General features: G+C 40.0%; 1 protein-coding gene across 1 annotated transcript in view; it reads left to right on the plus strand.

The window, feature by feature from the left end:
• The first annotated feature begins 891 nt into the window (after positions 1-891).
• Positions 892-13,968, plus strand: part of LOC128661600 (collagen alpha-1(XXI) chain-like) — a 173,039-nt gene continuing 159,962 nt past the window's right edge. Inside the window, exons 1-2 of the mRNA XM_053715836.1 lie at positions 892-898; positions 1,517-2,077. Coding sequence (XP_053571811.1) covers positions 892-898; positions 1,517-2,077 — 568 coding nt within the window. The remainder of the gene's footprint in view (positions 899-1,516; positions 2,078-13,968) is intronic.

The following is a 13,968-nucleotide window of genomic DNA, read 5'->3' on the forward strand; positions in this document are numbered from 1 at the left end:
GTATAACTAAAAGTATAATAAACCCCATGGAACCTTTAACTGAAACATAAGAAATATAGCGTAGCACCTGGTACCTAATAAAAGCCAGCTGTAGGAAGCAATAAAATATAACTTTAGAGTTCTCTGAAATGAGTAATGAAAGATTAAGGTAGTCACTCCAGCACGCAACAGCTTGTTATGTCTATCCAACGCCTGAGCGTTTGTGTTGAGAGGTGCGAGACAGTAAGCAGTATAGTAACTGCAGGACTCCCACCCGCTGAAAATCCTGCAGACAGTGTGCAAACATCTCCGTGTTATCAATCAGCTTCATGGCCCCATTGAGAATGTCCGACAGTATTACACTGTAGCCCCAGCCGGGGGAGAATGTACTCACATTGAAGGGTTGAGCCTCCTTTGTCTCCACGGACGCTGCAATGCTCCGCTCGGGAATGATGCCGCTCTGGAGATCGGTACTACCCTGAGGCCTCTGTGAAGTTAGTTGATGTCTCTGGGTGGGAGGCTCTGTGGCTAGCTGGGAATTGACTGCCAGATGAGATGTGCTTAGGGATTCCACCCCGTCATGCATATTTGTTTGGGCTGTTACATTAGGTGTAGCAAGCTGAGTATTAAAGTGTAGCATCTCAGGCTGCTCTGCTTCCACACCCGATCTATCCGTTTTAGTGGCTGCGTCAGTCGCCTGGGGTGCATGCGTGAACAAATTTTCAAAACTCATCCGGTATCCATCTAGGAGGTTGCCAATCTCCACAAGAATATTTATAGTCATATCCATGCTGAGATCTTGATGCAACGCCTGATCCTGCTGCCAAAAGGGCTCCAAGTAGTTAGATTCTTGCTTCATTTTGGTCCCCACGTGTGAGACAGAAAAAAAAAACATGGCTGCTCCCAAGCTCGATGTTCAGTATGTTAGGTATCGAAGTATCAAAGTAACAGTCACATAACGTTCTAACACCGAAAGTGTAGAGCTCTCAGGGCAGCTGAACCCCCAAAGTCACAAAAACAGTATATTAGAATATTGCAAGAAGTCTGAACGGTCGCCAAATTCGATCTTTATATGATAATTAGTTGGAGCTGCTGTGATGTGCGACCGCTCAGCTTCAGAGTTGGCTCCTCCCCCCCCACCCTACTTGTTTTAAAGGCATTAAATACATGGTCAAAGTTGTACTCCGATGTCATTGCAGATGTGGGTATATCTGGTGAGCCAATGAGAAGCAGGCATATTTGCGTATGCACCAATCACTGACCATATACTCATCTGGAGCAGAATGTGGGTATTCCAGGAGTGCTACTTTGATTATTTGTTAAACATTTTTGAAGGAGTTAATCACTAAGTATAAGAAGATAATCTTTTTAAAAATGAAATGCTTGTTTTATTTTTCAGACTAGAATGTTCTTTTATCGTGCAGAAAATATTGCCTTAAAATAAGCCCAACAGTACCCATTGTTTAAGTTTTAATGATTGGTATCATGCCATTATGATAAAGAGACATTAATCTAATTATTTGTAAATCTCTTACAGGTTGCAGGACTGCAGTGAATGATTTGGTTTTCATTGTTGATGGATCATGGAGTGTAGGATACGTTAACTTTGACACTGCTAAAAACTGGTTAATAAATATAACCAGTAGCTTTGACATTGGACCATTATACACACAGGTAGCTGTGATACAATACAGTGACTCTCCGCGGCTGGAGTTTTCTCTAGGGCAGCACAGATCAAACCAGCAACTCATTAATGGTCTAAAGAACATGAAATACTTGGGTGGAAATACTCAGACTGGCCGTGCAATCAAATTTGCTACAGAAAATGTCTTTCCTTCCTCCCAGAGGACCAATATTGCCAAAAACAGAATTGCTATAGTGGTCACAGATGGCAAATCCCAGGATGATGTTGTTGAATCTGCCACCCAAGCCAGAGCTCAGAATATTATCATGTTTGCTGTTGGAGTTGGGTCTGAAATAACTAAGTCAGAACTGGTGGCAATTGCTAATACTCCATCTACTGACTATGTACTCTATGCAGAGGACTACACTACAATAGACAGGATTAAGGAGACTATGCAACAAAAGTTATGTGAAGGTAAGATACTCTATGCTTCAATTTATATGAGAATAATAAAAACAGCATCAGAAATGATGGAAGAATAGCAGTCAGTTCTATTTGTATATTTACTGCAGACCATACATCAATGTAATGAAAACTCCTCAGTTATTTGAGATTATATTAAACATCATTACATATGACATAACATCCTTCCATTTAGATATTCTAGGCAAGATTCTATCAAACAAGCAATAGAGGGATATTTATCATGCTGTCAACCGCAAATATGCTGGAATTCCGCAGCATAATTGTGGCGAGCCTGATTCGACCCATTTATCAAAGCCTACAGACCGGCAAAAGTTGAAATTTGTGACGTAACATACGATTCGCCGGTCTCAATCCGACACAGATCGATGCTTACGTCATTACAGATGTTCCGAATACAAATTCGGCACTATCTGACAACTTTTGCCATTTATCAAACTTCAAACAGGTACGCTCACCACTATTCCGGCCCAGCGTACCTGGTTTTCAATCCGCCATCCTGGGGGCCGCGGATGCCATAGGAATCAATGGAGTCTGAAAGCAGCGAAAACTCATGTTCGATGCTCCCAGATATCCCATTGATTTCTATGGTAGAAAACAAATTACATTTACACCTAACACCCTAACATGTTCCCCGAGTCTAAACACCGCTAATCTGTCACACCGACATCGCCGCCACCTACATAATGTTATTAACCCTTATCCCGCCGCTCCCCGACCCTTCTGCAACTAAATAAATGTATTAACCCCTATCCCGCCGCTCCCGGACCCCGCCGCAACTAAATAAATGTATTAACCCCTATCCCTCCGCTCCCGGAGCCCACTGCAACTCTAATAAAGTTATTAACCCCTATCCTGCTGCTCCCGGACCCCTCCGCAACTAAATAAATGTATTAACCCCTGGCCTCCCACATTACTACCACTTACTAAACCTAATAACCCCTAAACCGCCGGCCCCACACATCGCCATAAACTAAATTAAGCTATTAACCCCTAAAACCTAACAACCCGCTAACTTTACATTAAATATTAAATTTAAACTTACCTTTAGAATTAAAATAAACTATATTAAACTACTAATTAACCTACCCTAAGAATTATCCTACAATTACATTAAACTATATTAAACTATTAATTAACCTACCCTAACTATTATACTAAAATTACATTAAACTAAAAATTTAATTAACTATATTACATATTTAAAAACCTAACCCTACTTAAGTTATTTAAATCTACTATTAAAAATTACTAAGTTACAAACAAATAACAACTAAGTTACACAAAATAAAAAACACTAAGTTACACAAAAAAACACTGTTACACAAAATAAAAAATAAATTATCAAATATGTAAACTAATTACACCTAATCTAATCAAAATAAAAAAGCCCCCACAAAATAAAAAAACCTACACTAAACAACCAATGGCCCTTAAAAGTGCCTTTTGCGGGGCATTGCCCCAAAGAAATCAGCTCTTTTACCTGTTAAAAAAATACAAACAACCCCCCAACAGTAAAACCCACCACCCACACAACCAACACCCCCAAATAAAACCTATATAAAAAACCTAAGCTCCCCATTGCCCTGAAAAGGGCATTTGTATGAGCATTGCCCTGAAAAGGGCATTCAGCTCTTTTACTGCCCAAAGTCCCTAACCTAAAATTAAAACCCACCCAATAAACCCTTAAAAAAACCTAACACTAACCCCCGAAGATCCACTTACAGTTTTCGAAGACCGGACATCCATCCTCATCCAAGCGGCAGAAGTCCTCAGCGAAGCCAACAGAAGTCTTCATCCAAGCAGGCCGAAGTCTTCATCCAGACGGCATCTTCTATCTTCATCCATTCGGCACGGAGCGGCTCCATCTTCAAGACATCCAGCGCGGAGCATCCTCTTCTTACGACATCTCTTGAAGAATGAAGTTTCCTTTAAATGACGTCATCCAAGATGGCATCTCTTACATTCTGATTGGCAGATAGATTTCTATCAGCCAATCGGAATTAAAGGGGAAAAAATCCTATTGGCTGTTGCAATCAGCCAATAGGATTGAGCTTTCATCCTATTGGCTGATCCAATCAGCCAATAGGATTGAGCTTGCATTCTATTGGCTGATTGGAATAGCCAATAGAATGCAAGCTCAATCCTATTGGCTGATTGGATCAGCCAATAGGATGAAAGCTCAATCCTATTAGCCGATTGCAACAGCCAATAGGATTTTTCCCCTTTAATTCCGATTGGCTGATAGAATTCTATCAGCCAATCGGAATGTAAGAGACGCCATCTTGGATGACATCATTTAAAGGAAACTTCATTCTTCAAGAGACGTCGTAAGAAGAGGATGCTCCGTGCCGGATGTCTTTAAGATAGAGCCGCTCCGCGCTGGATGGATGAAGATAGAAGATGCCGTCTGAATGAAGACTTCTGCCGGCTTCGCTGAGGACTTCTGCCGTTTGGATGAGGATGGATGTCCGGTCTTCGAAAACTGTAAGTGGATCTTCGGGTTAGTGTTAGGTTTTTTTAAGGGTTTATTGGGTGGGTTTTAATTTTAGGTTAGGGACTTTGGGCAGTAAAAGAGCTGAATCCCCTTTTAAGGGCATTGCCCATACAAATGCCCTTTTCAGGGCAATGGGGAGCTTAGGTTTTTTAGATAAGTTTTTATTTGGGTTTTTGGTTGTGTGGGTAGTGGGTTTTACTGTTGGGGGGGTATTTGTATTTTTTTAACATGTAAAAGAGCTGATTTCTTTGGGGCAATGTCCCGCAAAAGGCCCTTTTGAGGGCCATTGGTAGTGTAGGCTAGGGTTTTTTTTTATTTTGGGGGACCTTTTTTATTTTGATAGGGCTATTAGATTAGGTGTAATTAGTTTAAATATTTAATAATTTATTTTTTATTTTGTGTAACTTAGTGTTTTTTATTTTGTGTAACTTAGTTGTTATTTTTTTGTAACTTAGTAATTTTTAATAGTAGATTTAAATAACTTGAGTAGGGTTAGGTTTTTAAATATGTAATATAGTTAATTTAATTGTTAGTTTAATGTAATTTTAGTATAATAGCTAGGGTAGGTTAAATAATAGTTTAATATAGTTTAATGTAATTGTAGGATAATTGTTAGGGTAGGTTAATTAGTAGTTTAATATAGTTTATTTTAATTCTAAAGGTAAGTTTAAATTTATTATAAGATAGGGATGAGTAAAAATTTAAAGTAAAGTTAGCGGGTCGTTAGGTTTAGGGTTTAATAGCTTAATTTAGTTTATGGCGATGTGGGGGCTGGCGGTTTAGGGGTTAACAGGTTTAGTAAGTGGTAGTGATGTGGGAGGCCAGGGGTTTAGGGGTTAATACATTTATTTAGTTGCAGAGTGGTCCGGGAGCGGGGGGATAGGGGTTAATAACTTTATTAGAGTTGCGGTGGGCTTCGGGAGCGGAGGGATAGGGGTTAATAACTTTATTAGAGTTGCGGTGGGCTCTGGGAGCAGAGGGATAGGGGTTAATAACTTCATTAGAGTTGCGGTGGGCTTCGGGAGTGGAGGGATAGGGGTTAATAACTTCATTAGAGTTGCGGTGGGCTCCGGGAGTGGAGGGATATGGGTTAATAACTTTATTAGAGTTGCGGTGGGCTCTGGGAGCAGAGGGATAGGGGTTAATAACTTTATTAGAGTTACGGTGGGCTCCGGGAGCAGCAGGATGGGGGTTAATAATTTTATTTAGTTGCGGCATGGTCCAGGAGCGGCGAGATAGGGGTTAAACATTTTAGTATAGTGGCGGTGTTTAGTGACAGGGTATAAATAAAGTTGGGAAAAAGCCTAATAGCAGCAAGATCGATGACTGTTAGTTAACAACAGTCCACTGCTCATCGCCCCATACTTGGTGCGTGGCTTTCTGACAGCTTTTTTTTATAAATAAGGAGAGCGTATTCAGGTCCGTGGCCACGATGTTAGATGATGTTAGGCAAGCGTATTGGTGCCGTCGAATGCAGCATAGTTGATGGCTTGATAATTCGGCCTCATTGTGTGAACGCAGAAATAGACTAGTATGGATGTGTGCTTAAAGGGACACTTAAGTCAAAATTAAACAGATAGAGCATGCAATTTGAAACAACTTTCCAATTTACTTCCATTAACAAAATGTGTACAGTCTTATTATATTAATACTTTTTGAGTCGCCATCTCCTACTGAGCATGTGCAAGAATTCAGAGAATATGGGGTCGAATTATCAATGTCCGCCGTACATCGATAAATGCCGACAGCATACGCTGTCGGCAATTATCATTGCACAAGCATTTTTATTTAAATGCTTGTGCAATGCCGCCCTCACTAGCAGGGGGTGTCAATCAACCCGGACGGATCGGGCGGATTGCTGTCCGCCGCCTCAGAGGTGGCGGACAAGTTAAGGAGCAGCAGTCATAAGACCGCTGCTTCTTTACTCCTGTTTCCAGCGATCCTGAAGGCTCTCTAGCGGAAACAAATGCATTCGGAGGTTCATAAACTCTACCCGTATACGTATATGCATTTGTGACTGGCTGACGACTGTCACATGATACAGGAGGTGTGGCATTTGTGATTATGCAAATCTACTGTATTTACTGGTTATTAATGTTATTTGTCTAGTTCTGTCCAAGAATTCAGCAAGTTACAGCTAGATCAGTACAGCTGTCTAGCAAGTCATACAAAAGGAACATCTGATGTGATGGTTGTTGAGGCTATACTATGAATACAACAATGGGGATTACTTGGAGTACAAACATATCAGAATCATATTGTATTCTACATTTCTATTTCAAAAGAACATGAAAGTGCAAAAATTAAAATAATCTGAATTTTTTTTGAGCATTTCATTATTGTATTGTTGTTTGCATATAGCTCTGTGTTAATGTCTGCAAAGGGGTTAATCCAATAGTAGAATACATCTCCAGAGCAACAAGGCACTTCTAGGAGCTAGCTGACCACATCTGGTGAGCCAATGACAAGTTAAGTAAAGATTTCAAGAATTGTTTTGGTGTTCCTGCCCTTTGATTGTGAGCCAATGACAAGAGGCATATCTGTGTAGACACCAATCACCAGCTAACTCCCTGGAGTACATTGCTTCTCTGGAGTTTATCTAATTACACAATTATACAGAATAAGTACATTTGATAATAGAAGTAAATGGAAAGATATTTATGTTTTGTGTAAGCCCATCTTGACTTACGTGTTCTTGTGATATATTTATAGACTTTGTGCATATACACAAGCTAATATGCTAAAGACTTAGAAGTGATCATATGTATTAAACTAGGCTATAGTGTAAATGGGATGTGAGATATATTTCGGTGTCTTCATGGAAGCAAATCTAGTTATATTTTAAGATTTGAGTTATAGGTGTAACAGCCTCTTTAATTCTTGCTTTCTTAAGGAGCAATATGAAATAACAATATATTATTTAGAGCATTGTTCCTTTAGAACAACAATCTGTGCTTTACGAGCCAATGAGAGACAAGATAGCATTACACATTCTGGATTCTATTAGCTTTAGGATAAAGATGGCACAAAGAATATCATATCAGAATAGGAATAAACGACACACTTGAGAATATAATAGAAGTAAGCTTTAGATGCCTATGTGCACAATGTATTCAGACCATAAGTATATGTGTGCACGTGTATATAGGCCTTTCTTACAATGCTTTTAAAACTAAGCCTGTGCAGGTGTGTTGGGAGGATGTTTTGGTTCCTGCTGTCTAAACATTTTGTGCTCTTTGCATTTAAATGGAAATTCTAATGCAAAAAAACACTGTGCTCTTCTTGTTACAGCATGTCACTTTTGTATTACTGGCCAAGCTATGTGTTTAACCCCCCTCTTACATATAGGTATTGTCCCTCTCTGGAACTATTAGCAGTGCAGCTCCCAAGCAAGAAACCACCAGTGAGTCAATCAGAGTGGTAGCTACACGACTCACCAAAGTGATTAACTCTTTAGCTAGTGTTAGTAAAGAAAAAATGACATGTTCTTATGAATCAGGCCATGCCAGTTGTACATTAGTATGTCTCTTTAAACCAGAGCTTTCCAAACTTTTCATGTTGGTGACACACTTTTTAGACCTACATCATTTCACGACACATTAATTCAGTTGTACTAGCAAACAGGAGGTTAAACTAACTTGTTTTAAAATATACGGACACATACATAAATTATATAATAATAATATGTATTTACAAGTAACAGTATGTATGTGCAAGAATTAAACAAAAAGTTTAATAAGACCAATAGCTACTTACTATTTTAATGGGATGTATGAGGTTGATGGGATGAACACAGTTTCTGAATATTTGGTGGAATATTAGATAAAGACACTCGCATTTCATCATCAAGCTTTATTAAGCTTCCACTTCCTATCCATATATCAAGAGCTAGAGCAGCAATGCACTACTGGGAGCTAGTTGAAAAAAAAAACCCCAATGACTTCAGGTCAGCGTTTAAGCTGCCGCCCTCAGAGCTCGGTGAGTCCGATTGACTACTGCCCACGCTGCATACACACTGCTGTCCCACTCACTGACTATGCATGCAGTCACGAGCCAATTAAGGAGACTACACGTGCAGTCAGGAGCCAATGGGAATAGTTTCAGTTCCCACTGAGCTGCGCCAATAGGTTAAGATGATCTGTGACCCACTAGGTATCAATCACGTGTCAACCATGTGATATGCGTAGCAGGCAGGCGGAAAGTCAGAAACCAAAAAAAAAAATTTTTAAAAAAAATGTGTGCTGAAGCAGGGACACACCTACACACTGCTGCCGACACACTAGTGTGTCCCGACACACAGTTTGGAAATCACTGCTTTAAACATATATTGCAGTGTTTTTCGGGGTGGTGCTCACACAAGTTACTTGTTGCTCTATAACTAATCTTTTAGCTTCAAAATATATTTGTTTGCAGACTCCTGGCATGACATGGAATGAAAGTGCAAAATGAAAATAGCCTAATGTGTTAGAGATGTCTATTATTGCTTTGTTCTACGGGGAAGTAAGTAAAAATATAGATAAAGGGGAATCAGTTGATGTGATATACTTAGATTTTGCAAAGGCGTTTGATACAGTGCCACATGAGAGATTAATGCACAAAATTAAGGGACTGGAAATAGCTGAAAATGTTAGCTCATGAATAAATAACTGGATAAAAGATAGGGAGCAACGAGTAGTAGTAAATGGATCATACTCAGATTGGACAAAGGTAATCAGTGGAGTCCCCCAGGGATCAGTACTGGGCTCTGTTCTTTTTAATATTTTTATTAATGACTTGGAGCAAGGATTAAATAGCGACATCTCTATTTTTGCAGATGATACTAAGTTAAGTAAGGTCATTAGGTCAGAGCAGGATGAACTTTCATTACAAAGGGATCTGCAAAAATTAGAAGTATGGGCAAGTAAATGGAAAATTAGATTTAATACGGAAAAATGCAAGGTTCTACATTTTGGAAGTAAAAATAAGCAGGCAATGTATTTTTTAAATGGGACAAGACTTAGCCAAACAGAGGAGGAAAGGGATTTGGGAGTAGTAATGGATAACAAGCTAAAGATGGGTGCACAATGCAGGGCAGCAGCTTCAAAGGCTAATAAGATACTATCATGTATTAAAAGAGGCATTGATTCAAGGGAGGAAAGCATAATTCTGTCACTATATAAAGCCCTGGTAAGACCTTACCTTGAGTATGGAGTGCAGTTCTGGGGACCAATCGCAAAAAAAGATATTGCAGAACTAGAAAAGGTTCAGAGAAGGGCCACAAAGCTAATAAGGGGATTGGAGAATTCAAAGGGACACTGAACCCAAAATTTTTCTTTCACGATTCAGATAGAGCATGCAATTTTAAGCAACTTTCTAATTTACTCCTATTATCAATTTTTCTTCATTCTCTTGCTATCTTTATTTGAAAACAAAGGCATCTAAGCTTATTTTTAGGTTCAGACTCTGGACAGCACTTTTTATTGGTGGATGAATTTATCCTCCAATCGGCAAGGACAACCCAGGTTGTTCACCAAAAATGGGCCGGCATCTAAACTTACATTCTTGCATTTCAAATAAAAATACCAAGATAATGAAGAAAATTTGATAATAGGAGTAAATTAGAAAGTTGCTTAAAATTGCATGCTCTATCTGAATCACAAAAGAAAAAAATTGGGTTCAGTGTCCCTTTAACCTATGAGGAGAGGCTAGCCAAACTGGGTCTGTTTTCTTTAGAAAAAAAGCGCTTGAGAGGTGACACGATTACTTTATATAAATATATTCAAGGCCCATATAAAGAGATGGCAGAAGCTCTGTTTATTCCAAGAAAATTGTTTCTGACAAGAGGTCACAATTTAACGGGACACTGAACCCAATTTTTTTCTTTTGTGATTCAGATAGAGCATGACATTTTAAGCATCTTTCTAATGTACTCCTATTATCGCATTTTCTTTATTCTCTTGGAATCTTTATTTGAAATGCAAGAATGTAAGTTTAGATGCCGGCCCACTTTTGGTGAACAACCTGGGTTGCCCTTGCTGATTGGTGGATAAATTAATACACCAATAAAAACATGCTGTCTAGAGTTCTAAACAAAAAAAAAGCTTCGATGCCTTATTTTTCAAATAAAGATACCAAAAGAATGAATAAAAATTGATAATAGGAGTAAATTAGAAAGTTGCTTAAAATTGCATGCTCTATCTGAATCATGAAAGAAAAAATTTGGGTTCAGTGTCCCTTTAAGGTTGGAGGAAAGGAGATTTAATCTCCTGCAACGGAAACGTTTTTTCACTGTAAGAGCAATAAAATTGTGGAACTCATTACCAAAGGAGGTAGTGAATGCCAATACCCTAGATACATTTAAAAATAGTCTGGATACATTGCTGTATATAAACAAAATTCATGGATATGATTGCTGGTAATAAATGGGTCACCTTTTAGTGGGGTTATTTAAGCTTAACTGGAGCTTTTTGTTAGTATTTTAGATTTTTATAGGTTGAACTCGATGGACTTCGGTCTTTTTTCAACCTTATCTACTATGTTACTATGTTGTTTGCTTATAACTGTGTGTTTAACCCCTGCCTATGCACATATGCCATGAGGGCTCCATGCACTGGCATTCAAACACAACACCTTGTCAGAGAGTCAGCAGTGACTTGTATGACAATCTTCACAGAAGCAATACACACCACCACAAGCTCTCTGAGTAGACATGGTGCTTGAATCCTAATCCTCTAGCCACACATAGCATATCTGCGTATGCCACTGAAACAGTAATACCTTTTGCTAGAAGTATTTTTTTTTCCATTTTCAAAAGCTTTATTGATGTTCAATGAAAGTTACATGAAGAAAGAAGTCTAATGAAGGCCTCAAGTGCCCATGGCTCAACAATATAAACAAATAGATCAGGACATTGCTGTTAAATAGGCATAGTTAGTCAATGTACAGATAACAGAATTCTTACAGTCAAACAACATACAATACAAGTGCTGCTGAGGACTAATAGCCCTTGACATAGCTAGTATAATGAATAGGGGTGTGGGGAGGAGAAAAGGAAGGGGGGGGTTCAACAGGCACGGGGATTACCAAGAAGGACATGGTTGTCTATTGTAAAGGCTAGGTCAGTCTGTGGACAGGAGGTTGGGTTTCTAGACCGTGTTGTGGTTATGTGTCCAATCTGCCCAAGTTAGTTCAAATAAATCTGAATTACCTAATTTGTAGAAGATATCCCTCTCCATAGTGTATAAGTAGGCCATTGAACTACAAATTTTGGACCAACTGGGGGGGAGTTCTTTCTTCCACTCACAAGCTATAGCATGTTTAATTGGCATGAAAAGATATATACATATGTATGAGTGATGTTTTGGTAGGGAGTGTACTCCTATGTGTAATAAGGTTATAGCAGGCGATCTATGGGGAGATATGCTTAATTTGGACAAACGTTCCATAAGGGGCGGAGCTTGGGGCATTCCCACCAAATATGCATCGTGTTACCCTTGTGGCCAAAGTTTCTCCAGCAGTCAGTAGACGCACTCTGAAAAATTTAGTCTGGTAGGGACATTATACCAGTGTGCTAACAGTTTATAAAAGGTTTCGTATAAAGTTGTGCAGTGGATAGCCTTCTGCGTGAGTTCTAGGGTACGCCCCCAAGTATCTGCTGCTACTGAAATCCCTAGGAGGGACTCCCACCGTTGAAAATGGGCCGGTATGTCTGGTGATGGAGTATAGCCTAATAGGGTGTAATGGAAAGACAAAGGCCTACGAAGTCTGTCACCCTGGTTCCAGACGGATTCCCGAGGGTCAGTGGATGGGCCAACTTGGGCTTGAACCCCCAACTGACCAAAAAGCTTTTAATTCTGTGATATTCGAACGGTAAGTATTGCGGGAGTAAGAGGTCAGCTCCAAACTGGGAAATGTGTTTAAAGCTATCCCTCAGGGTGGTGAGCCAGAGATCCGAGACTGTAGTGGCCCCCAGCTGGGACCATTTATGTGGGTGGGTATCCTGCAAACCCATAAGGAGGCCAGCAAGAGAAGTTATAGGGGAAGGGTGCGGGGCTATATGTGGGGAATGATGGAGTTTGCCCCAGAAATTGAGGCATTCATGGATAATAGGATTTATCAAGTTTAGTTCTCTGCGACAATGCATAGGGGTCCATATCAGGTCTCGTAAATCTAAGCTAAAAGGCAGTGAAGCCTGTTCAATAGCTCTCCATCTACACAAGGCGTGTTTAACCCCCCCATTGTGCAACATGAGTGAGCATTGCTACCTCGTAGTATCTTATCACAGAGGGAGATCCTTTACCTCCACAGTTCTTAGGGAGCTGAAGTATTCTGTGTGCCACTCTGGGGGGCTTACTATGCCAGATGTGTTTGGAAAGTTCACTCTGAAATTGTAAAAGAATGTATTTAGGGACCTTAATGGGGACACACCGGAACAAGTATGTGAGCCTAGGCAAAAAGAACATTTTCAAAGCTGCTATCCTACCTAGCCATGAGACATGGGGCAGATTCCAATTATTTTTAAGGGAGCGAAGCTCTGACAATAAAGTAAGAAAATTATCCTTGACGACTCGGTTTAAGTCGCCAGATAACTTGACGCCCAAATGTAGGACTGAGTACTCCGTCCAGTTGAAGGCAAACTTTGACTTCAAGGGAGCTAAGAGGGAGCTCTGGATGCCCTGAGTGTAAATCTCAGTTTTTGAGAGGTTCAGTCTGTAATAGGAGTGGGCATTGAAGGAGTCTAGAGTTTGTAGTAATCTGGGAATAGTGAGTGCAAGATCTGACGAGAAAAGAGTAACGTCGTCTGCAAATAAGGCGATTTTATGTACAGATCCAAAAAGAGTGACATCCCTCATTTGAGGATCGGCTCTAATCTGCTCAGCCAGAGGCTCAATAGCCATCGCAAATAAGAGGGGTGACAGGGGGAAGCCATGTCTGGTGCCATTAGTTATATTAAAAGTAGAAGACTGAAAACCAAGTCCTCTCACCAGGGCAGAGGGGGCAGAATATAGGGCCTTAATCGCTCTGATCAAGTCACTGGTGAATCGGAAGTTCTCGAGGACTTCCCAAAGAAACTGCCAGCGCACGCGATCGAAAGCCTTCTCGGCATCTAGTTAGATGATAGATAATGGCTTATGAAGGCTAAAGGAGAGGCTAAGAATGTTTAGTAAATGCCTAGTATTATCAGGGCCCTCTTGTTTTGGGGCAAATCCCACCTGATCTGGGTTGATGAGGTGCGGTAGAAGGTTTGCTACTCGATTAGCTAACAGTTTTGAATAGAACTTTATGTCAGTATTAATAAGCGATATTGGCCTATAACTGGCACAGAGGGTGGGGTCCTTGTTAGGCTTTAATTTCCTTATGATGCTAGATTCAAGAAATTCTTTTTTTGAAAGTGCCCTCTTCCCGA

The sequence above is a fragment of the Bombina bombina genome, chromosome 5 (assembly GCF_027579735.1).
Source record: "Bombina bombina isolate aBomBom1 chromosome 5, aBomBom1.pri, whole genome shotgun sequence".
Classification (NCBI taxonomy): Eukaryota; Metazoa; Chordata; class Amphibia; order Anura; family Bombinatoridae; genus Bombina; species Bombina bombina.